Source organism: Poecilia mexicana, unplaced genomic scaffold (genome assembly GCF_051168715.1).
Source record: "Poecilia mexicana isolate PSO_F unplaced genomic scaffold, ASM5116871v1 scaffold_3, whole genome shotgun sequence".
NCBI classification, from domain to species: Eukaryota; Metazoa; Chordata; class Actinopteri; order Cyprinodontiformes; family Poeciliidae; genus Poecilia; species Poecilia mexicana.
The window spans coordinates 37114399-37139539 of NW_028263372.1; the positions used below are offsets into that span (position 1 = coordinate 37114399).

Sequence of the window (25141 nt, forward strand, 5' to 3'; positions counted from 1 at the left end):
CTGGTAGAACCAGATCGGGTCAGAACAAACGCTGCTGAGCTTTTCATCAAACGTGTTTATTAACGAGGTTAGAAAAGACCCAGCAACGCTCAGCTGAGGAATATTTACACACGTATAGTTGGACCGCCGGTCCGGTTCTGGACCGCCGGTCCGGTTCTGGAGGAACCTGCTGACCGGACTGAACAGGAATATTTACAGGAAGTAGAACCAACGTTCCTCCTGGAAGCGTCAGAACCTGCACACAGAGATTACAGATCAGTAACCATAGCAACAACTTCCTCTTCCAGCTTTCAAAATAAAAGCAGAGGACTAACCTGTGAAGTGGCATCAGACGACGGTGGCGGCTTCCTGAGGAGGAGCAGAGATCATGTGACCTCAGCAGCTGATGACATCATCATGCCCTGACCAATCAGAAGTGAGCTGACTTACAGCCAAGATGAAGGCGCCGTCGCCGTGGCGTTTTCCGGAGTAGGGGCGGGGCTCGTCCTGCAGGTGGGAGGAGGCGCAGCCGCTGTCGGAGCCGGTGGAGCCGGAGAGGCAGTGGGAGGAGGAGCCGGAGCTCTCGGTGGCTGACACACAGAGACAGGGTTACTCACTCACCTGACCAGGTGAGCTCCAGGGGGCGGAGCTACAGCGGCCAGAGCTCATACTCATGGAGGGCTGGCTGCTGGTCTCCTGCTCCTGCTCGTCTTCCTCAATGCAGGAGGAGCTGAAGGAGGCGTCGGCCGGGAGGGCGGAGGGGCTGCAGGAGGAAGGACAGGTGAGCAGGAGAAGGGGCGGGGCTTCAGGTGCTCCAGGTGCGACTCCTACCTGAACATGTGCAGGTTGAGTGGTCCCAGCAGGCTGCAGGACGATGGTCCTGATGCTGCCGCCTCCGGGGCCGCCGCCCTGCTGAACGGGTGGGCGTGGTCAAAGGTCACCACAGCGATGGACGCCCTGGTTCTGGCGCCTGGACAGAGCAGAAACGAATGGGTCAGACGTTCTGATCTCAGCTAGCTGTTGCCATGGGAACCTGGTCGTACCTCTGGGCTTCATGATGTAATGGACGGCCCGGTCGCTGATGGCAGCGTCGCTCGGCTGGATGTCCAGGAACGGTTTGTTCCCCACTCCCATCGACACCATCTCCTTCAGACGCAACTCTGAACACACACACACACACACACACAGGGTTAACACGATTTCGTTAACTGACTGGCGGTGGCGTGCGTCTGTGTGTCTCTGCACGGTGGCGGCAGCCTCCACCTTTGTTGCGGGCCGCCTGGCTCCACAGGATGCGGGCGACGTCGGCGGTCCAGGCGTGCTTGGAGTCGGCCGAGGCGGCCTGCAGGACGAAGGTCTGGTTCTTGGCGGTTCTCCTACGGAACCAGATCTCGAAGCGGAGCCCGTCGTCCCCGCTGGACTCGGTCAGGCCCACGTCTGCTGTCTGAAACAGGATGAGTCCAATCAGAACCGGAGCTCACAGGAAGTCCGTCAGAACGCGGCCGGCGCGGTTCACCTTGAAGGAGTGCTTGTAGATGAAGACATCCAGCCCGCCCTCCATCTTCTTGGGCTTGCTGAACAGAAGCAGATCCTCGAACAGGAAGATGTGGCGCTGGCATTTCCTCCTGCCGCTCCAGACCGTGAACTCGTCCTGCCGGATCAGCTGACCCTGCTCCTTCAGGTTAACCTGCAGGGAGAGCAGAACCAGCTCACACGGGGCTCAGCGCTGCCATCTACTGGTGGAAACAACACACAGCAGGACCGCTGAGAAAAGAGGAAGTTACTAAACTGCTAATTACATGAAAAAAATATTTTCCCTGACTCACAACACAGAGGTCAGTGACCTAAAACAAAAAATTATTCTGATTTAATTTATCTGCCTTTGTTCTTACTCATTAAACTTCCCATCAGGATTAGAGGGATGACGTAAGCTGAGGCGGTTCATTACATTTTACTGAGCAGAGTGTCCAACCCTCATGGTAGAAAGCATTGGCAATTTCCCAAAAATCACATCAATGATCTGTTTTTTAAAATTATTAATAGTTAAACTCAGCTAGTTTGATGCACATTAATAAATATAATTATTATTTTAAACTTTTGTTCAGTTTTGCTTCCAACTCTGCACCACGATCCGCTCAGTGGGGACATGATGCAGCCAAACTGCGCCCTGACGTAAAGTCATGCAGCCAATAGAAATAGAGAGACTTGTTGAGGAAAGCTGTTACCATGGAAACAGATTTAAATCCTGCGGTCTCTGCGCTGCGTTTTGAACATCGATACGAGTTCAAGGTCAGAGGAGAATCGGTCGGTGAACGATTTCCACAAACGCTGCTATAAACTGGATTGTGTTTCTGTCATCAGAACAAACGATGAAATCGGATTCATCTGGTCAAAGGTCATCTGTCACCCTGCAGAAACACCTTGACTCACATCGCATTCCCTGATGGCGTCCATGGCCAGCAGGTCGTTGCCATGGCGAAGCTGGAACTTGACCATGTTGGTGGCGTCCTGCAGCGCGGTAAGCTCCGCCTCCTGAGCCACGCCCACCTCCTTGGTGAGGTCAGAGAGCAGCAGGGCGTATTTACTCATCCTCTGGATGGGCTTCAGCAGGTAGGACGACAGGTCCATCTTATCGCCTAGCTCCAGCTGCTTCCTCTGCAGGCAGGGGTCAGAGGTCAGGGAGCTGCACGAGGTCAGAGGTCAGACAGAAGCTGCAGTACTCACCCTGAAGAAGGCGTGGCCGTGGTTCGCTAGCAGCGCGTCAGATTTGGGTTTGTTCTTACTGTAGAGAGCGTAGAGGCCGAACTGCTCCTGCTGCTCCCAGAAACACACACACACACACACACCATTACACACAATGCTGGGTGAGGAAGATAGCTTCAAACCCATTTTACAAATAAAAATCTGAAAAGTGCGTCATGTGTCACATGACATGGGTGGAGCTGGAGAAACGACGGCGTGTTGGACTTGGGACACTCGGATCTGGAGGACTGGCTGCTACAGAAACTGATTTAGTAAATTTAACCCAATAATTTAATTATAAATGTTGGTTAACATCTGATGTTTGGATTTTAATTCCCTAAAAATACACGATGTCGGTGGCGAGACCCAGGAAGTGGATGAGATTCACCCAGAGTTCCTCAAGGCTCTGCATGTTGTAGGGTTGTGCTGGATTTTGTAGGGACATCAGGGACAGTTCCCCTGGACCGGGGTGGTGGCCCCCCTGGGGGACCCGGGTGGGTACTGGCCCCCCTGGGGGACCCGGGTGGGTACTGGCCCCCCTGGGGGACCCGGATGGGTACTGGCCCCCCTGGGGGACCGGAGGGTGTGCTCCAATTACAGGGGGGTCACACTCCTAAGCCTCCCTGGTAAGGTCTATTCAGGGGTCCTGGAGAGGAGGGTCCGTCAGATAGTCGAACCTCGGATTCAGGAAGAGCAGTGTGGTTCTGGTTCTGGTCGTGGAACACTGGACCAGCTCTACACCCTCAGCAGGGTCCTGGAGGGTTCTGGGAGTTCGCCCAATCAGTCTACATGTGTTTTGTGAACTTGGAGAAGGAGTTTGACCGTGTCCCTATGGGGCCCTGTGGGGGGTTCTCCAGGACTATGGGGTACCGGGCCCTTTGATACGGGCTGTCAGGTCCCTGTGTGACCGGTGTCAGAGTCTGGTCTGCATTGCCGGCAGTAAGTCGGGCTCGTTTCCGGTGAGAGTTGGACTCCGCCAAGGCTGCCCTTTGTCACCGATTCTGTACTTTCATGGACAGAATCTCTGACCAGCCGAGGAGTTGAGGGCAGGCACGTGCAGAGGGGGGGGCTGGGGGTGCTTGAGCACCTGCCCTTTTTGCTCCTTGCCCCAAAGTGCCCTTTTGGTCAATTTTTTTTTTTTTTTTTTTGGTATTATTTTCAAAGCCCTCTTCTGACACATAATAACATGTACTAAAATTATTTTATTTATTTATTTATTTTTTGTACAACATAATAAGCCTTCCGGTCACCTTGTTACCTTTGACCTTTTGCCCGTGACCCATGACACAGTTGCCTCTCGCGCAGTGAGATAAGGCGGCTAACTGGAGCTCAGCATAGTGAACGTTCCAGATTACAGAACAGTTTTTGGTGAATTTTATATATATATATATATATATATATATATATATATATATATATATATATATATATATATATATAAAATAAACTTTTTTGGTGAATAAAGTGGAGCAGACCTGCTGCTTGTCAGATGACGGAAAACGTTGAAGTCTCGTTTCTGCTTCAGAGGTTTAAGCAGAGAGGTAATGAGATACAACAGACACTGACAGGCCTCTGTCTGCCTTTCTCTGAAGAACTACTGAGGGGAGGAGACAGCCAGGTGAGGAGAAACTGTTCTTATCTATCATTCAGTGTTTTTATCATACAGACATTAGGCTGTTGTGCTATTAGCTAGCTGCTAGCTACGACTTTGCTAGCAAAGCTAGATAAATAAAAAGCTTCTTCCCTGTGTACGAGGCACATCGCCCGTCCAAAACTTATCATCTCCATAATGGATATATGTCCGATCTTCTAATTTCCTTTGCTGCATAATGTACATGGCATTTATTCTCGCATTAGGGAAATGTATCTTGAAGGAAAATAGCACTTAAATAACAGTCCAACAAGGATATTCATTTAGAATTAAAAATAACTCGCCCTGAATTACCATGATAGATATAATGTATGTCATTAATGAAGGGGAAAAAACTCAACCCAGACTTTAAGTTTAGGGTTCGCAGAGTATGAAGTTAAATTTTTTCCCAATTATTCAATGGTGAAAAATAAACTAACCTGTTAAGTAAAATAAAATTGTAATCAAAACTTTTGGAATTGTAATGATTTCTTTTTTAAAAACAAATTCTTTTGTATAAAAAACTTTTTTTAAATTAAATAACTAATTTTTTGTCTTGTGAACTTAAAAAGTTATTTGCCAAACATAAACTTTTATTTGCACGCATCAGGAATCTTTTGTTGTGATTTTAGGCCCCGCCCACGATGTCATGTGAGAATCACAAGCAAAACTTTGAGTCAAACAAAAACTTAGAATATCAAGAAAAGATTTATGACATGCACAAATAAGTTTGTTTAGCAAAAAAAATTCACTTCATGAGACAAATGTGTGATTTAAGTGTTTAAAAAAGTTTTTTTAGCTAAACTCAGTAGGCTTTTCTCATGGTGACATGTATTAACAATTCAATTTTTGCTTTTGTTTTTTTTTTTTTTCTGCAGCTCCACGTTAGTTTGATGCAGCTCTGCTTTCCTGAATGGACCATCTTCATCTCCACTGCAGCAAACAGGCAGCTCTGTTTTATAGATTACAGTCACTAAAAGGTTGCATTGGGCCTTGTTTATATCTTTAATAGTGTAATTCTGTAAAGACAAAATATGTAAATCAGAACTAAACCTCCAGCTCTGATTTACATATCTTGCTAAATTGCGGGTTTGAATATTGCAAAACTTTCCTATAACAAAATAGACCTGCAGAAAGAAATTACTAATAAAATATCTTACATATGCATAGTTGTATGATCTGTATAGAGATTTACCTTAGCTTTGATTGTATATTTCACAATTTTGTAATTTATCATTGTTTATTAAACTCTGAAAGCTGAGAGGCTTTGTTCATATTCTGTCCTAGAATGCAGGGAGATGTGCCCTTTTTTTTTTTTTGAGCACCTGCCCTTTTAGGGGTCTCTGCACGGCCCTGGTTGAGGGGATCCGTTTTGGTGGCCTTAGGATCGCATCTCTGCTTTTTGCAGATGATGTGGTCCTGTTGGCTTCATCAGGTCGTGATCTGCAGCTCTCGCTGGAGCGGTTCGCGGCCGAGTGTGAAGCGGCCAGGATGAGGCTCAGTGCCTCCAAATCCGAGGCCGTGGTCTTGATAAGGGTAGAGAGCCTTCTCCGGGTCAGGGGGGTCGTCCTGCCCCAAGTGGAGGAGTTTAAGTATCTGGGGATCTTGTTCACAAATGAGGGAAGAAGGGAGCGGGAGATCGACAGTGGATTGGTGCAGTGTCTGCCGTGGAGCGGGCGCTGTACCGATCCATCGTGGTGAACAGAGAGCTGAGTGAAAAAGCGAAGCTCTCGATTTACCAGTGGATCTACGTTCCCACCCTCATCTATGATTATGAGCTTTGGGTCATGACCGAAAGAACGAGGTCCCGGATACAAGCGGCCGAAACGGGTTTCCTCCGCAGGGTGGCTGGGCTCTCCCTTAGAGAGAGAAGCTCGGTCATCCGGGAGGGACTCAGAGTAGAGCCGCTGCTCCTCCACGTCGAGAGGAGCCAGTTGAGGCTCGGCCATCTGGTCAGGATGCCTCCTGGACGCCTCCCTGGTGAGGAGTTCAGGTCCCACCGGGAGGAGGGGAAGACCCAGGACACGCTGAGGGACGATGTCTCTCTGCTGGCCTGGGAACGGCTTGGGGTTCCTGGAGGAGCTGGAAGAGGCTGGAGAGGGAAGACTGGGCCTCCTTACTTAGGCTGCTGCCCCCGCGACCCGATCCCAGATAAACCCCTGAGGCCTGACCCCTGAGCTCTGACCCTGGACGCATTAGGAAACATGGCGTACGTGTCTGAGGAAGCAGTGTGGCGCCCTCAGTGGGTGCTTCCAGCAGGCCTCCAGCTCCCTGAGGAAGAACTGGCTGTGGAAGTCCAGCAGCTTCTCCAGGTTGCCGAAGATGACGGAGCGTTTCCCTCTGAGGTCCTGAGGAAGGTCGGCGCGCTCCATCTCTGGGAAGTAGTGATGGATGATGTAACGCAGCGAGCGGACGTACTCCCGCTCCGTGGTCACCATCTCCTCCACGATGTGCCGCAGTTTACTGCACACAGGATGGAGCGCCATTACTACAGTCTGAACACGTTAACGTCGTCTGATGATGCAGGCCTATGATCACGGATGACCCACCTTCCTCGGGGTCGGCCGTCCCCTGCGGCGCCCCCTGGTGTCCCGGGGCTCCGTGGACCCGCCCAGTTCTGTCCCGGGGTTCTGGGCCGGAGCGTCCGATCCGCTGCCTCCGTGCTGCTGACCTCCAGGCCGCGGATGAACACGCCCGTGTTTCCTCTGCGCAGCGGCTCGCTGAGGGTGCGAGGGCCGGCGCCACAGCGCGGCGTGTCTGGTGAGGCCGGGCGGTCGAAGCTCTGGGTTTTCCTCAGCTGCTGCCTCCTGGAGGAAGAGGAGGAGGAACAGGAGGGCGGGATGAAACCGGGGGAGCAGACGTCCTGCCGCACCGACTCTTCGAAGGAGGAGGAGCTCCGCAGCAGGCGCCGCAGGAAAGGAGTGCGCTGCGGGATGGGCGGCGATGCGTCAAGGATTCCCCACAGCCCGGACTTCCTGGAGGAAGCGGAGCTTGTGCTGACGACAGAGTCGGAGCGGCGACGGTGGGCGGAGTCCCGAGTCCGCAGCGCCGCCTCCATCTTCCTGTCAAATGTGTTCTCCGTCTCCTGACACTTGGACCAGGCGAAGCTCCACTGGCGGAGGCCGCGCTCCCCTCGCAGCTGCCCCGCCTCCGCCTTCATCGCCTGGAAGAGGCTCTCTGGGATTGGGGGGTGCTTGGACCGGTAGTCTTCCAGGCAGCCAATCACAGCACAGCATTTGTCCGGCGTCGTGCAATCCTCCATGGAGACGCAGGCCAGCTGGCGAAGGCCCTCCAGCGCCCAGCCGTAGGCCTGCAGAGACAGGATATGATGTCATCAGCCGCAGCGCCACCCCTCAGCCTGAAACAGGTACTGCTTACTGGTCTGGTTCTACACGGGTCAACGGGTCACACTAACGCAGGTCCAACCCAACCGGGCCGGTACCAAAGGGCGGGGACCGCTCTGCTTCCTGCCTGGCAGAGTCACGGTAAGACAAGCTGCACATGAATAAATGTTGAACGAAGGGTTAATTTTCCGTCCGCCTTTGATGTTGGGTGTATGTAAACTTGTGGTTTCAGCTGTAAATAATAATAATAATAATAATAAACACTCCGTATGTCGGCTCCAGCTGCAGGTCTGTGAGGACCGGGCGCCGTTTGCCACAGCGTGGGATCTGATTGGTCGGCTGCAGCCGCCCGCTTCACACACTCAGAGTAAGAATGGTATGGATCATCTATAAATCAGTGGCAGGTGGGGGCCAATCAGCTGATCAATCCATCCTCTGACTTATTGATCTCATTGATCAGAATCACTCAGGACTACCATCTGAGGAAGAGGAGGATGAAGATGAAGCTGTTGCTTCCTCTGGTTTCAGTGGTCCGACCCGGAGGCTCTGCTGCAGCAGCAGGTCCGACCCGGAGGCTCTGCTGCAGCAGCAGGTCCGACCTGGAGGCTCTGCTGCAGCAGGTCCGACCCGGAGGCTCTGCTGCTGCAGCAGGTCCGACCCGGAGGCTCTGCTGCTGCAGCAGGTCCGACCCGGAGGCTCTGCTGCAGCAGCAGGTCCGACCTGGAGGCTCTGCTGCAGCAGGTCCGACCCGGAGGCTCTGCTGCTGCAGCAGGTCCGACCCGGAGGCTCTGCTGCTGCAGCAGGTCCGACCCGGAGGCTCTGCTGCAGCAGCAGGTCCGACCCGGACAGCTTTACTCTTTACTTTGGAGGTTTTCTTTTTTAGTTTTGTCAAGTGAAAGCACCTTTTAAATAAAATGTATAATAACTATTATAAATACTATTGTGCTACAAACAAGGCCGTTGCCATGGTTACTGCTTCACGTGGCGGCAGACTTCCAGGTATTTAATTTACATGAAGATGTATTTATGGAGGCGACAGGCGGAGCAGCACTTTTCTAAATTTGTCCGTTTTAGTTCTAGTGTGAAAACTGCGCAGTGTTTGATACATGAGGCTCCTGAACTGCTGGAAAGGACTCAGAACCGGAGGGCTGGGTCCAGTTCCCCTCATCCAGAGATCCAATATGCTGAGGTTCTGCAGAACCGGGTCAGCAGCAGGACACTGTGTGTGGTTCTCCAGAACCACACACAGTGTGTGTGGTTCTGGAGTGATCAGGTGAAGCTCTGCAGTCAGACTGAACTGAGTTCAATTCTGCATCCTGACCACACACCGACCCCCCTCGCGGTTCCCGTAACCACGGCAACAAAGACTTTGTAGAGAAAGGAGGAAAAGAAACAAGGAGGCGGACATGAGGACAGAGACAACATGTCAGTTCAGTTGTTGCGCTCCAACCTTCTCCAGGATCTTGGACACAAAAGGAAGTTTAGAGATGGTCTGCAGCTTTCAGGCAGAGAGGAATCCAGGTTGGGCTTTTTTAGCAGCAGTTTTAAAACATCGAGGAACAAATTCTGAACAAAGACGAATTTATCAAGCTGACTGCAGTTAAAATATCGTTAAAAAGAGACGTTGGGAAAACATCCAGTGGACTCGCCGACAGCGGCATATGCTTCAAAAGACCAGAGATCTCATTATGGGGTAAAGAGGACCACAGGTCAGAGGTCAGAGGTCGAGGGTCCAGACGGCGAGATACTGGCTCTGATGTTGGCAACTTTATCCGTAGAGAGTTTAAAAACCGATTACAATCAGAACGTAAAAGCACTTTGAGATGAACACAGTGGAGAAACAATGTTCTTAATTGTGTCCAATAAGATTTTTGGATTTCGTCCTTTTGATTTGATGAGATTAGCAAAATATCTGGCTGTTGCATTCTTGATCATCCCATTTCAGGAGCTGATCAGGTCTTTAAGGTGGAGCCTGTGAACCACCAGATCAGAACGTTTCCATAAACGTCCAGCTTTCCGGCATACTCTCCTCAAGGTCACGATTTCCTTATTAATCCAAGGGCGGCTTGTATGCTGAACATTGCTCTGCTTTAAAGGTGCTATTAAGTTCAAAATGTCCTTACAGTCAATGTTAAAACAGGAAACTGCTGAGTCCACATCCAAGGAGTTAAAAACTAAGGAAGCAGGATGAGAAACAAAAGCTTCAGCGGTGTGATCAGTTATGATCCTTCTTTGGATCGAACGACTAGGAGGAGCATCAGGGCTGAAGGACACAATGAAATATATGCAACTGAGATCACTGGAGAAAATGTCCTCCACACCAACATGTTCCACACTGAGGCCTAGAGAAAACAAGGTCTGATCGACGGCTTTACAGTGGGTGTACATGCTGAGTGAAGTGGGAGGACTCAGTAATAGGGATAAGCAGCCGCCTTACAGGAATCATCACCAACGTTTAAACTAAAATCACCCCAAATTAAAATGTTCTCCAGCTTGAAGATGGAGGACAGCAGCTCAGTGAAGTCAGATAAAAACTCTCCGGCCGCCTGGAGGTCTGTCCACCGCCTCGCCGGCCTTCTCGGGGTGTTGCAAACACCGAACAGTTTCCTGGACAGAGCTCCCGCAGACGAACAAAATCCAAGCCTTGTTGCCATGTTTCAGTTAAAAACATAAAATGAAGCGATTCCTTCGTAAGCAGTTCGCTCAGCGAAAGACGTGTTAGTGATGGAGCGAACGCTGAGGAGGGCGGCACGCAGATTAAACTGCGCTCATCAGAGGAGCGTCTGTGACGAAGAGATCTCCATTGGTGAGCATGTCGGCCTCCATCCATGCAAGGCGAGTCAAAAGCCGATGACAGGCAGGTGGAGGACCCCACCAGTCAGATGTCCGACGGCACAATCCGCAGACATCGAGCTGGACCCCACTGACCAACGTCTCCAACGAGCCCGGACTCCGTCTGGAGTGTTGCAGCAAGCGCTCAGGTGAGCAGCAAACAAACGCAGGTGGACGAGTCCCTCTGGAACTGGTTACAACAAACCACCAGCGACTCTTTGAGCGCCAGCAGCGCGTCCCGGTCAGAACCAGTTACTGATAAAAACTAAATAAACGAAACACAGACGGATAAAAGTCTCCTGGACGAAGGTCTAAAGATTTTCCTTTTGTTTTTCAGAATAAATTGATCTCATGTTAATGAATGTAATATAATTCCTGGTATTATTATTATTGGTGCTGTAAATGAACCAGGGCAGTTGGTTCAGAACCGGATCAGTACCTGGTCCAGGAAGCGGTACAGCTGCACGGCCCGCTCCATGTTCTGCTCGGTGCTTTTGACCCGCTGGGAGAAGTCCTGCAGCTGGGCCCAGAAGGAGTGAACTTTGACCTCGTAGGCGTGCAGGTCCGGATTAGAGATGTCGCCCCAGCGCTCCAGCCGGCTCAGCAGAGCTTCGCCCTGCTTGCAGCGCTCCTGAGGAAGGAGGAAGGAGAGTGAGACCCGCCGGGCCGGTCCCGCAGCTCCGACCCAGACAGTTCTGCAGAACTCACGTAAGCGGCGGCGTAGAACTCCTTGAAGTCCTGCTGCTTCCTGCTCAGCAGCTCCAGAGAGTCCGCCGGCTCATTCAGACACTGCAGACGGAGCTCGCCATCCTGCTCCAGCCACGCCCTCACCTGCCCAACAGGCAGCAGAAACAGGTCAGAACCAAGTGAGGTTCTGATCCATCAGCCATGGAGGGGGGAGTTCTGCCTCAGAGCATTCAGTAACATACTGACTACTGCTGCATACTGAGAGCTGCAGAGAACTAGTCTCACCTGGCTGAAGCCGCGCTCCAGGTCCCTGAACTCGGTGATGAAGCTGAGCTCCTGCGTCCTGGCGTTGGACAGGGTGACCAGGCGGTGCAGCAGCTCGTCCACCTGATCGTAGAGCGACGCCGCGGCCTCCACTGCCGCCCGCCGTTCTTCCGCCGCGCCGCTCACCTCGTCCCTGCGCAGCCAGGCCAGAGAGGCCCCGCCCGCCTGCTGCAGCTGCACCAAGCGGGCATCTTTCAAGGTGCTGCACATCGCCGCCCTGCAGCTGGACAGTAGCTGCTCTGCATCCTGGCAGGGAGACAGGGACAACGTCTGGGCTGGCCTAGTCAAAACATTCTGATGAGGCTGAACCTGATTTACAGCAAATGGAAACAAAAGCCTCCCGCATAAGGGAGCTACTGATCACCTGCCCCATTACCTCAGCAACAGCAGGTAAAGGTGTGCTCTGCAGGTTGCTGATGGTTTCCTGCAGCAGATGGATGACGCTGCTGCACTGCCTGGAGAGCTGCTCCACCCTCTGATGGACACAAAGCATCGAAACAACTGAACTCTGAGCCCATTTCATCAGCGCTGCAGAGGCTCAGGTCACTGCAAGGGTCACCAGGGTCAGGTTTTAACTAAACTAACTGTGTGTGTGTGTGTGTGTGTGTGTGTGTGTGTGTGTGTGTGTGTGTGTGTGTGTGTGTGTGTGCTGACCGATCTGAAGCTGATCCAGCTGCTCTGGCTGAAGCTCAATGAGCCTCCAAGCTCTACAGGAAGCTGCTGCAGATCCACGTGTCTCTGCAGAGACTTCAGGGAGTTCAGCACCTCCACCTGCAGGAGGAAACTCACAGTTAGCATGCACAGTTAGCATGCACAGTTAGCATGCACAGTTAGCATGCACAGTTAGCATGCACAGTTAGCATGCACAGTTAGCATGCACAGTTAGCATGCTCAGACAGCAGCAGGGTGGAGCCTGGCCAGCTGCTGCAGTTACCTGAGCAGCAGCAGCAGCAGCTCTATCCAGCTGCAGTGATGCATCTTTGTTAGCCAGGATGAGAACTGAGTGGATGGAGCTGGGCGAGTCCTCCTGCACAGAAAAACATCCTCAGAACCAGAACTCAAGCTGAAGTTTGTCTGTTTCCAGCTGTTTGAATGAAAGACTTTACATGTGAGACTTCAGAGCAGCTGGAGTCGAGCTGGACGTTTATCCACCCTGGATAAAACTGAACCCTAAAGATCTGAGAGTCCGAAGGGAAACGTTCTGCTGGACCTACAAACAGCTTCAGCCCACTAGGCTGGTCCGGGTTCTCCAGAACCTTACTGCCACTTTCCACTCAGATGACGCCGACCTGGAGCCCCGGAGGGCTGAGGAGGACTGCAGCAGGACTGCAGCAACAAATGTATGAAGGACTGCAGCAACAAATGTATGAAGGACTGCAGCAACAAACTGTTTTTAACCACAGCAGGAACTGGATTAGAGGGCTTGGCTGGTTTCAATCGAAGAATCATTCTGGTTCTGTTGAATATAATCAGCTGGTCATGTGACCTGACCCCCTCTGGTCATGTGACCTGACCCCCTCTGGTCATGTGACCTGACCCCCTCTGGTCATGTGACCTGACCCTCCTCTGGTCATGTGACCTGACCCTCCTCTGGTCATGTGACCTGACCCTCCTCTGGTCATGTGACCCTCCTCTGGTCATGTGACCTGACCCCCTCTGGTCATGTGACCTGACCCCCCTCTGGTCATGTGACCTGACCCCCTCTGGTCATGTGACCTGACCCTCCTCTGGTCATGTGACCTGACCCTCCTCTGGTCATGTGACCCTCCTCTGGTCATGTGACCTGACCCCCTCTGGTCATGTGACCTGACCCCCTCTGGTCATGTGACCTGACCCCCCTCTGGTCATGTGACCTGACCCCCTCTGGTCATGTGACCTGACCCTCCTCTGGTCATGTGACCTGACCCTCCTCTGGTCATGTGACCCTCCTCTGGTCATGTGACCTGACCCCCTCTGGTCATGTGACCTGACCCCCTCTGGTCATGTGACCTGACCCCCTCTGGTCATGTGACCTGACCCTCCTCTGGTCATGTGACCCTCCTCTGGTCATGTGACCCCCCTCTCAGTGGTCCAGCCTCACCTGCAGCGTCTGGAGGGCAGAGAAGAGGGCAGATGCAGGAGCAGCTCTCCGAGCATCCACCAACACCGTCAGCCCCAGGGCTCGAGCTTCCGCCCTGTTTCACACAGGAAGTGATGTCAGAGAGAGAGCGTCATATGGGTGAGGGCAGCGAAGCAGGATCTGGGCGTACCTGAGGGTGGAGGTGTAGTAGCGCACGAGGCGCAGCAGCTCGGCGCTCTGACAGTCTGGGTCCGACCACACGGGGCTGCAGGTGGAGACGGTGAGAAGAACCCGCCCTGCTCGGTCTCTGGTTCCTGATGGAGACGCAGCCGCCACATCAACACGCTAAACACACGCTTACAACATGTTTCAACACACTAAGCACACACTACAATATGCTAAAGATATTTTACGCTCCAGCATGTGTAGCAGACAGAGGGGCCCGACCCACTGGGCCCAAACAGGCTGATGTGGTTCTGCTGCTCACCAGGCAGGCACACGGCTCCAGACCGCAGCAGCTCACTCTGGAACCTGGACTGGCAGGACTGGATTGGGGAAGCTAAGGGTTTTTCTGGTTCTTTTGGACCAGAACCAGCGTTGATGTGTAACTGGACATGGGAACCTTCACAGCTGGAACCTGCAGAGAGACAGCTGATCAGAACCAGAACCAGCTGGAGATCCAAATCAATAAAAAGTTTCTTAAAGTCCTGGACGTCACAGCAGGTCGGGGCGACCCGGGTCACCAGGACGTCTGTGATCTGGAGCTCAGAGAAGATCACCCCGAACCCGGCAGACAGAGCCGCACAGGTGAGTTAGGAGGAGGAGCTACAGACAGCCAATCAGAGGAGGAGATAGACAGTTACAAAGACAAAAGGTGTAAAAAGGGATTCAGCCAATCAGAGGAGGAGGAGGTGATGAGGAGGTCAGAAAGACGCTGGCGATTGGCGGATAAATAGAGTGACTGGGAGAGACACTGAGGATGAGGAGGAAGAGGAAGAGGAGGGGTGTACCTTCAGTATGATGATCTGCAGATCTTCGTCCATCAGTCTGCTCCTCTTCTTTCCCCAGGTTCTCCTGCCCTTCACTGAACGCAGGAGGAGCTTCCTCAGACTCTGCTGGATCTTCACAATAAGAGTCCTGCATTTGTTTTTCAGAATAAATGTCATCCAGTTGTTTTGTTGTTGAACAGGAATCCTCAGGTTGTGTCTGGTTTTCAGAATAAGAGTTCTCTGTTAGTGTTAGCTGTGCTGGATCTTCAGAATAAGAGTCGTTATCTTGTGTTGCATTTTCAGAATAAGACTTTTCATACTGTATCAGATTTTCAGAATAAGAGTCAAGTTGTTCTTGTTTTTCAGAATAAGAGTCCTCAGGTAGTGTTAGTTGTGCTGGATCTTCAAAATAAGGGTCTTCAGGTAGTGTTTGTTGGATTAGCTTTTCAGAATAAGAGTCCTCGGATTTAAGGAGGCTATGTTCAGTTTTAAAGTCGTCGGGGAAAACATGCCCAGAATTTAACCTCTTTGACTCAGAGGGTATTTGAAAGGAGCCAATTTCAAAATAAGAGTCTTCAGACTGTGTCTGCAGTATGCTGTCAGAATAAAAGTCATCAGTGAGAGTTTCCCGTGTCTCATTTTCAGAAAAAGAGCAGGCAGAGGTTGTTTTTAGAGCAATATTTTCAAAATAATACTCAGTTGAAAGTTCGCTTTCCGTGATGCTTTTACACTGAAAATCTGGGTGTATTGTTTTTTGGCTAATATTTTCACAACAAGAGTCGTCTGGGTTTATTTTCTCTATAATATTTTCAGAATAAAAGTCCTCCAAGTTTGTTTTTCTTGTTAGTTTTTCAGAGTAAGAGTCTACCGGATGTATATTTACTCCCATATCTCGATAATTAGAGTTACCCTGTTTGTTTTTTTCTGACATATTTTCAGAATAAGAGTCCTCTGGGAGGATTTTTTCTGTGATACTTTCACAACAAAAGTCTTCCGTGTGTGTATTTTCAGTCATGTTTTTACAGTACGAATCTTCCGGGTTTAGCTTTCTCATTAACCTTTCAGAATAAGAGTCCGCAGAGTGCATTAGTTTCCTAATTTCAGAGTAAAAGTCTTTAGCTGTGTACTCTTCACATCTTGTCTCTTTCTCTTTAACTTTTCCTTCTTCCTTCTGATCAACTTTCATCACTTCCTCCTTTCTTCCCAGAACATCCTCCTCCTCCTCTTCATCGCTCCTCCTCTCCTGCTGCAGTCGCTCCTCTCTTTCTGCACAGTCTGACTCCAAGCCTTCATCTCTGTCATGCTTTGCCTCCTCCTCTTCCTCACCTCCTGCAGCATGCATGCTGCTCCTTCCTGCTGCGCCACGGCCTCTTGAAGAGGAGGAGGGACTGAAGTTCTCCTCCAGCAGGCTGAAGCACTGCAGGGTGTGTGAGCTGGCCTGGGCGGCCCACGGGTGTGTGTTGGAGTGTATTGTGGTTCTGGTCCGGTTCTGCAGGCTGATGGACTGGGTCAGGGATCCTTTCTGTGGGGAGAAGCGTGGCGGTGCTGGTTGCTGCGGTGGCAGCAGCTCGGTCAGCTCCACATACTCGCCCTCCGAGTCGTCGCTGCTGGCTGCTGACTGGCTGGGTGCAGCTGAGAGGGGGAGGAGCTTCCCGTCCGTCCTGGAGGGGGCGGAGCTGCGCGAGCGGCTGATGAACTGCGGGTGGACGACGTCCTCCCAGGGGACCCTGAAGACGTCGCCCTGGGCGGACAGGACGCAGCGCCGCAGCCCGGCAGCGCCGCGCCGCTCGCGCTCCCGGTTCTCGGCGTCCAGCCAGGCCATGCTGAAGATGGAGGTCAGGGCCCGGGCCGGCACCTCCTGCCGCTCCGCATGGCGGCCACCCGCTGACGCGCTGACCAGGAACAGGCGGGGGGGCACAGGGACGCCGCAGGCCGCAGGAGGACAAAGCAGCAGGTAGAAGTCTCCTGGATGGAGGAGGAGCGGCTCCAGAGGACAAAGATGGACGACTATCCTCTCATGGAGGCAGAGAGGCCAGCCGGGATGACGGAACAGCAGGCCGGAGAACGGAGCCTGGAGGGGGGCAGAGAGGGGTCAGGGGTCAGTCATCAGGACAAACACACTCCTCCTCTCCTGTTCTCAATAAAAAACGACTCCATGATGGACGGACACAAAGTCTGACTAAAGTATTCACAGCGCTTTAACTTTTCCTCACCAGTCTGAGCTTACTGGGATCAGACCACAGCAGAAGTGAGAGCTTCATGTCTGATCTGAAAAGTGCGGTGTGCAGGCCTTCTGGAGTTTGCCTCTACCTGCTGGAAACTTTTCTCTGTTCTGCTGAGTAAAACATCTCCAGCTCACGGAGGCTGCAGTCTGGACATCATTTTATAAATGCATTTTATTCACTGAAACTAAGGATGTCAATTTCTTTTTTATTCATTTAAAAATAAAAATTTTCTCTTTTACCAAACAGGCGATTATGAAAAGCTGCCAGATATCCAAAGTTTCATGTTTTCTAGAATCGTTGCTAAAAGCATCAACTCTCCGTTTCCTGTTTTAATGGGCAGAAAAAACAGAAGGACATTCTGAGGCCTAGGGGTTAAAGGTCAATGCCCTTCTTCTCTAACACTGAAAATGCTGCTTTGCAGGTTTAAATCACTTCATGTTCCTGTGTGGGGGTCAAAGGTTGAAGGGTGTGTGGACAGACAGGGGACAGGGTGGACAGTCGTCCACAGGAACTCACGCAGGCATCCTGCTGCAGGTTCTGCAGGAAGTGCTTGGAAGGAAGCAGGAAGTGGAAGAGGCAACGGAGGCCGTCTCCACGGTAACAGCTGTCCACCACGGCGAGGACCTGAGGCAGCAGGGTGGGGGCCGAGGCCTGGAAGGGCGGGTAGACGGCGGCCAGCGCCTTCTGGACGCACACGTCCAAAGACTCAGAGTCCTGCAGGAGACAGAACAGGGAGGACATGTGGACCTGGACCAGAACCAGAACCAGAGAGGAGAGGAAGAGGAAGAGAGAGAGGAAGAGGAGCACGGCAGACCTCCCACTCTGAGCTGATTATGATTTCCTCCTGTGGATCAATAATTGATCAGTTAGCAGGAGGTCAAAGGTCAGAGCAGCTGCTTTACCCACAGCAGGAACACAGAGAGCGCCCCCCACAGGCCCAACTTAGGGTTCTGGTTCTGATGGCCTCCAGGAGAAGCTGACCTTGGCGGTCAGGTCCGTCTGCAGCGCGGTGTCCTGATGACGGGCTCCAATGTTCCAGCAGGTGAACTGGTTCTGGTTCTGGTGGTTTGGACGGATGCCCGTGATTCATCCTGATGGCAGAACCGGTTCCTGCAGGGCGGGGAGCAGCAGGTCAACATGTCCCAACATCAGTATGCAGGACAGGAACTCTGATTGGCTCGGATCCGGGCTCCCTGCTGGGTCAAAGGTCACGGCTCCCTAATGAGGAAACCTCAGGAGATGTGACCTCTGGACCTGCCAGAGAGCGGCGAGGGGGAGGAGGCGCCTTCTGTCCTCTGGATGAAAACAGCTCGAGCTTCTCCAGAAAAACATGGCCGACGTCGCCATGGAAACATAGCACTGCATTAGGGCTGAAACGATTCCTCGAATGATTCGAGTACCTCGATTACTAAAATTCCTCGAGGAAAATTTACCTGCCTCGAAGCTTCGTTAATTTATGTTTTATTAGTTAGCGCACCGTGTTCCGGCCGGGACTTCATTTGCGTTGCGCGGAGCTCTCACTTCCGCCTCTGAGTTGTTGACAAAAGCTAAGTCTCAGCGGCATAAAGTCCAATCTTCAAGATTGGCCCGTGGGGATTTTATTGATTGATGATAATGCCCGACTTTTTATCGTTTTTGGGGAACCAATAAGCATCCTTAAAATGACTGGGGGAATGCCTGGAGTACGGCAGCATTTCTCCTCCGGGGCTGCTGGTTGAAAGCGAACGGCGGGAAGAGCGCTGAGGTGAGCGGATAGCCTGAACAGGGCGGGCGGCTGAGTAGCTGATGCTTACCGTGTAAATGTAGCTTTACCGACGAACCGCACAATAAATTTCATATCCCGGTCTGAAGAAACGGGTGGCGGAGCGCATCGTACATGGCTGGTAGATGAGTTTCTGAGTGTGACCAGTGAAGGTGTCGTAAATATCCCGTATTGCTTCCCCCCGTGTTCGTCCCCCGGTCTAACGGTTCGTCAGTCCGCTGGTCTATTTCCTCCCCTCCACCCCATGTTCGTTCATTCGCCCTCTCCTCCCACTCCAGGCGGCATTTCCCGTATTTTCAAACCCAAAGCGTGACAGGTTAGGTGGCAAGGTGAGTTTAATTAATCTATTAAACTCACTGAAGATGAATACATAAACTAAAAGCTGGATTGTAGACATTTTTTATAAGCATATTTGTGAGCCTGCCTCTTTGTTATTAAATTCAATATAATTTCAGATTTTTCTATAACTTTTCTTCTGGTTAACTTAGAAAGTGAGCTATTATTGTTACAGGTTAGTTTTCTAAACTACAAAAAAGCAACTGTTAGGGAAGCTCAAATATGAAAAATTGGACTGATATTGATATCTGATAGTAACACCGGTATTATGCCAGATTTACCAATATTTCATTTTATATTTTTTTTTATCCGATTACTCGATTAATCGTAAGAATAATCGATAGATTACTCGATTACTAAAATATTCGTTTACAACAGCCCTACACTGCATGCTATGCTAGCTTAGATTATGCTAGCAGGCAGGAGAGGGTTCAGTAGTCAGAATGAAACCAGTGAATCTGAAGTCACTCCGAAAGGATGAGATCTTTCATCCACCAAACTTTCTCCTTCCTGCCTCCAACAGCTTCACACTGTTCTGCTGCAGCTGCTTAACTGGTTCCCAGTTTGGCCAACTCCTACTCTAACTACTCTAACAGAGCACAGATACAACTTCCTGCTAACCTTCACAATAAAAGCCTGAATTCTAACAACGTCCTGCAGCTCATTAAAATCTGGCGCAGTGTCCTCTGGATGCTTGGCGTTCAAATGTTATTGAAATGTTATTTGAAAAATAAAATCCATTTCAAAAATCTAACTTTTCAATTAAAAAATATGTTTTGAGACAATGGTTGAAGCTACAATGCAGCTTTTCAAACCTAAAATGAGTTTTGAAAATGACTTTAATGGACTTGGTTCTTTTCAAATTGTGTTCTACGGACTCTTCTCCAAACATCTCAGGCTGAGACGTCCTGAGGGAAGAAATATTAGAGAAAATCTAAAATGAATTTTAAAAACATCTGAAGACAATTTGAAAAATCAAAATAATAAAAAATGTAGATTTTTTTAAAAGACACTTTTAAAGCATTTTTTCTAAGAAAATAATTTGAGAAGATAAAATCTAAAAATCATTATTTGGGAAAAGGTTAAATTTATAAAAATATGTTTAGAAAAATGATTTATAAAAATTATTTGACAAATAAAATCTGAAGAAATGTTACACTGTATGTTCAAGTACTGTAACTGGTCGCCTCAGTAAGAGCTTCAGGAGGTGAAAGGTCGTCTAGAAAGCAGAGAAGAAGTCGGTCTGCAGCAGCAGAAGTGAACGTCCCAACAGCTTACACCGTCAAACAGCAAACAGAGCAGAGCAGCTTCCTGCTGTGATTACCCACCATGGTTCGGTGATGCTGCGGGCCGGCCGCGGCGTGCTGCGGCTCGTCTGGAGACGCTGCAGTTTCCTCCCAGGGATTAAAGTTTCATCTGATGTTGTCACATTCCAGAGGCGCTGAGCAGGAATGAGCGGCGCCTCCAGGCGATGCCTCCGCAGCTTACCGAGACAGGAATGTTCCTGACAGCCAGGCTGCTGGAACACCGGAACCAGAACCACCAGCCCAAGTCATAGTGAGCAGAACCAAGTTCTGATGGAGCCTCACACAGAGCCTGGGGCCGGGCCGCTGGTTCAGAACCAGAACCAGGAAGATTCCTTCAGCAGATGAGGTTTAAAGCTGGGGGAAACGGGCCGTGTTCCGATCAGAGTGGGATGCTCCTGATTCTGATCCGAGTCCAAGTCTGACCCATCAGTACCGACTGCCTCACCGCTCATGTTCTAGATGCTGCAGTGACCCAATTTCTAACAGCACCAGAACCTTCTGCAGGTTTGCAACCCAGCAGAAGTCTGATCCTGCAAATTCAGGTCACCTAACGGGAGCACGGGCTAACGGGAGCACGAGCTAACGGGAGCACGGGCTAACGGGAACACGGGCTAACGGGAGGACGGGCTAACGGGAGCACGGGCTAACGGGAACACGGGCTAACGGGAGCACGAGCTAACGGGAGCACGGGCTAACGGGAACACGGGCTAACGGGAGCACGGGCTAACGGGAGCACGGGCTAACGGGAGCACGAGCTAACGGGAGCACGGGCTAACGGGAACACGGGCTAACGGGAGCACGGGCTAACGGGAGCACGGGCTAACGGGAGCACGAGCTAACGGGAGCACGGGCTAACGGGAGCACGGGCTAACGGGAGCACGAGCTAACGGGAGCACGGGCTAACGGGAACACGGGCTAACGGGAGCACGAGCTAACGGGAGCACGGGCTAACGGGAGCACGGGCTAACGGGAACACGGGCTAACGGGAGCACGGGCTAACGGGAGCACGGGTTAACGGGAACACGGGCTAACGGGAGCACGAGCTAACGGGAGCACGGGCTAACGGGAGCACGGGCTAACGGGAACACGGGCTAACGGGAGCACGGGCTAACGGGAGCACGGGTTAACGGGAGCACGGGCTAACGGGAGCACGAGCTAACGGGAGCACGTGAAAATGATAGTGTAGGCTAACGGTAGCATAGGCTTACAGGGTAACAAGTAGCATGGATCCTCTCTAGTTTGATATGACTTGTTGATAATTGATATAACGTTTTCAACGTGCCACTTGGCTTCAGATTTGTATAAAAGTGTTTGTTTAAACCAGAGCCTCCTCTCAGAGCTGCTCTCCTCACAGCTTGAATAAAAACCTTCATTCTTCTTCCCTTGAATCTGTTGGGATCTTGAATCTTCAATCCTTCTGGTCTGGATCTCCACTGTGATCTGATCCAGAATTAGCAGGTCCCACTGAAGCAGGTCAGAGGGCAAATCACTTCCCACTGGTGTCATCTTCCAGTGTGAGGGGGTTCCCACACGGTGGCGCCGTCAGGCTTCATGTTTCAGACCTGAGCAGGACCGACCCGACCCAACAAGGACTACTTCCTCCTTCTGGACCAATGAGAGGCCGGAACCGCAGAGACATCTGACCCGACAGGCAGCATGAATACGACTTCCAGAAAGACCCAGAGCGTGGAGAACACGATCCACATGGTGACCCGGTGACACCTGGTGGAAACCAGTCTGCTCTGGGTTCACCAGAACCACAGACGGGTTTCTGATAGAAACTCCAGATCCGTCTTTTGGGCCGGAACCAGCGTCTGAACAGAGACTGACTGAGAGCCTGAACACATCCTGGTCTGAGGTTGAACTGCCATGAATCGGACCGAAGAAGCTCCTGGGCCAGAGTTCCTGTTCCTGATCGGTTCTGGATCAGTTTGTTGGTTCTGGATCAGAGTTTTGTTCCTGGCCGGTTCTGGAAGGTGTCCAGAACTCGTTGGGCCAGTATTTACGGCCTCTATGAAAGAAATGAAGTTCTGATGGAGACCAGTTTAAACCCAACACCAGTCAGCAGACGCCAGTGTGTGATGTTTACCTGGTAACCAGGTAAACATCGTTCAGGAGTAAATTAGCAGATAAAACCCAGTTGGACTGAAGTCCTGTGTGGACATGAAGGACAGCCGTCCAACTGGACCAGAACTCTGGCACTCGGGTTAAACTCTGAAAATATTCAAGTGAAACCAAAACCTTCAGACACTGAAACTACGACTGCAACAAACCAAGCAGGAACTCGTGGGTCAAGCAGCTGCGACCGACTGGTTCTGATGGGCTCCACAGTCAGAACCAGCCTGAGACCGGCTGGTTCTGACTGTGGAGCTGACCTGCAGTAACCCCGCCCTCCAGGCTGCATGAGGGTGCAGCAGTGCAGCGACGCGCCGCCGGGTTCCTCTGCATGACGACCTGCAGATCTCTGAATGTCAACACTTGCACTTTGTCCACATCAGAGGACCGGGTCCAGAACCGAACCATCAGACCTGATCAGGAACACAGAACTGATCACCAGCAGCTGCCTTGACTCCAGCAGTCAGAATAGAACATTCTGAAGAACCCATCCAGATCAGAACCAACCCATCCATTCTGAGCTCAGATTCAGCTGCCACCAACCAATCAGAACTCCCCATGGACCGCCTCGCCTGTGATGTCGTCAACCTGCTCAGACAGCAGTCTCTCAGGTGGATCTCGTTCCACAGGGCTAAACTGTGGTTCTGTCAGAACCATTGAGCTCTGAGTGGACCCACATTAGTTCTGGTTCCTGTTGTGGCTCCTTGAGCAGGTCTCAGCATGTTTCCGTCAGCACTCCCAGTTTACCTGACGTCTCCATGGTAACGGCACTTCACTCTGCTCAGGTGTGTGTAATCATCAGAGTGAGTCACTGTTTTCACTTGTTCTGTTGGCGAAACAAAGAGTCACTTCAGAGTCAGGCTGGAGCTGACGCCAGGGCCAGGTTCTGGTTCTGACCAGCGCAGCAGAGACGGGACATGGGGAGGACGGCGTCAGGGGTGGATGGTCAGAGTTGCCATGGTGACGATGATAAAGTGCAGCCTGATGTCTGCAAAGACCAAAACCTGAGGAGGTTTAGTTTTACTACTTTGTTCTCTTTGGTTCAGCGATAAATATGAATCTATTTAAAGAATAGACGCATCTTTACATCATTTCAATTCATTGATTCCTTTGATTTTTTTTAATCAAATGAATCACTTTTTTTGCTTTTACACCCGTCCCCAGCTGAAACCTTTGTATTCACGTTTCTGGTACGCCTCTAAACCTGATGCACAGCTACATCGCTAACGATGGAAGCGGCTCCTCTGGTCCCACGAGGGGCTAATGTCTGCCTGTAAGCGATCTGATTGGACGCTGGGGACTGTTGCTCTGTTCAGGTTGTGCTAACAGCAGTTAGCATTTAGAAACTTCTAGACTGGAATCATGTTGGCAAATAAAGTTTTCACTGCAGCCCATCAAATCACAAACATCCCATAATAACCTGCCCGTCTACAGGAAGCTCTAACAGCTGGTTCTGTTCGGCAGAACCAGAACCAGGCAGGTTGTGATGCTCTGGTTCTGATCCGAAGGTGCCAGAACCTCCCAGTCTGAGTGGATCGGCTCAGCTGCAGGAGTCCCAGCTGACCCGCCTCCACCTGTTACAGAACTGGACCGTGGAGTGGTTCTGCTCCACCGGGCCGGGTTCTGTTCGGTTCTGGTGTTTAACCTGACTTTAACTGACAGGTCCGAGTGTTCTGCTGGTCCTGCTGCTCACAGCTACACACACTCTGCTGCTCCAAGGTACACACACACTTCAGATCCAATGTTGAATTCCTAACACACACACACACTCACACACACCCTGGTGGAACCCAACACCCCCGCTGCTCCCAGTCCAGCCGCCCAGAGTAACAGGCTGTATGTGTGTGTAGGTCTGTGTGTGTGTAGGTCTGTGTGTGTGTAGGTCTGTGTGTGTGTAGGTCTGTGTGTGTGTAGGTCTGTGTGTGTGTAGGTCTGTGTGTGTGTGTAGGTCTGTGTGTGTGTAGGTCTGTGTGTGTGTAGGTCTGTGTGTGTGTGTAGGTCTGTGTGTGTGTGTAGGTCTGTGTGTGTGTAGGTCTGTGTGTGTGTGTAGGTCTGTGTGTGTGTAGGTCTGTGTGTGTGTAGGTCTGTGTGTGTGTGTAGGTCTGTGTGTGTGTAGGTCTGTGTGTGTGTAGGTCTGTGTGTGTGTAGGTCTGTGTGTGTGTAGGTCTGTGTGTGTGTAGGTCTGTGTGTGTGTGGAGGCCTTACCATGCTGTCTGCAGTGTGTTGTCAGGGGAGATTACTCCAGTTTGACTCCATGATCCCAGTCTGTCCCAGTCTGTCTCTTGGAGCGTCTCGTGCCGTCAGCGCTGAGCGCTGCGCTAAGCTCCGCCTCCCAGCTGTCAGCCCTTCATGGACCCTCCCTCCTTTCCTCCCCTCTGCTGCCCCCTGCTGGCTGTGGCAGAACCTAAAACCCAAACTGGATCAGAACCTCTATTACAGACGGCCTCACCGGCTCAGAACTGCTGGAAGAGAGAGACTTCAGGATCATTTTACCTCAATAAATAAGAGCTAAATGCTTTAATTGTGAAAACCGTGTCACATGACCAGTCCAACAGAACCAGAATGAATCGGAACAGCGGGTCGGCTGCTGGTCCTGATGCGGGTCAGGACATCCATGATGGTCCCTGACTGGAAACCAGTGAACAGCACCAAGAAGTGGGTCAGGTTGCTCTGGAAACATTCTGCTTTAACGTGACAGACTGGGACTGAACTAGGCCACTCCCAGTCAAGCAGACCAGTGCAGAGCCAGTGAAACCAGTGAAACCAGTGTTGGTTTCCATGGAGCTGCTGGGAGTCAGTGTGTGGTTTCC

The 25141-nt window shown here is 51.2% G+C and overlaps 1 protein-coding gene across 2 annotated transcripts; it reads right to left on the minus strand.

Annotated features, from left to right (window-relative positions):
• Window positions 1-40: 40 nt before the first annotated feature.
• On the minus strand, window positions 41-24652 carry plekhg4 (pleckstrin homology and RhoGEF domain containing G4). 2 transcript variants are annotated; one of them, XM_088004580.1, is made up of 24 exons: window positions 24537-24652; window positions 17328-17525; window positions 14608-16657; window positions 14085-14234; window positions 13788-13911; window positions 13619-13712; window positions 12473-12565; window positions 12193-12309; window positions 11915-12013; window positions 11500-11784; window positions 11236-11358; window positions 10967-11158; window positions 6901-7661; window positions 6565-6814; window positions 2704-2793; window positions 2410-2634; window positions 1496-1666; window positions 1243-1423; window positions 1023-1139; window positions 811-949; window positions 651-742; window positions 430-569; window positions 315-348; window positions 41-235 (listed from the first exon to the last, which is right to left on the minus strand). In XM_088004580.1, the coding sequence occupies exons 1-23, from the start codon at window positions 24537-24539 to the stop codon at window positions 328-330; spliced, it is 5715 nt and encodes a 1904-aa protein (XP_087860706.1). In that variant the 5' UTR covers window positions 24540-24652; the 3' UTR covers window positions 41-235; window positions 315-327. The 2 variants fall into 2 exon arrangements, with proteins under 2 accessions (XP_087860706.1, XP_087860707.1); XM_088004581.1 differs by lacking the exons at window positions 6565-6814; window positions 6901-7661.
• Window positions 24653-25141: the final 489 nt, after the last annotated feature.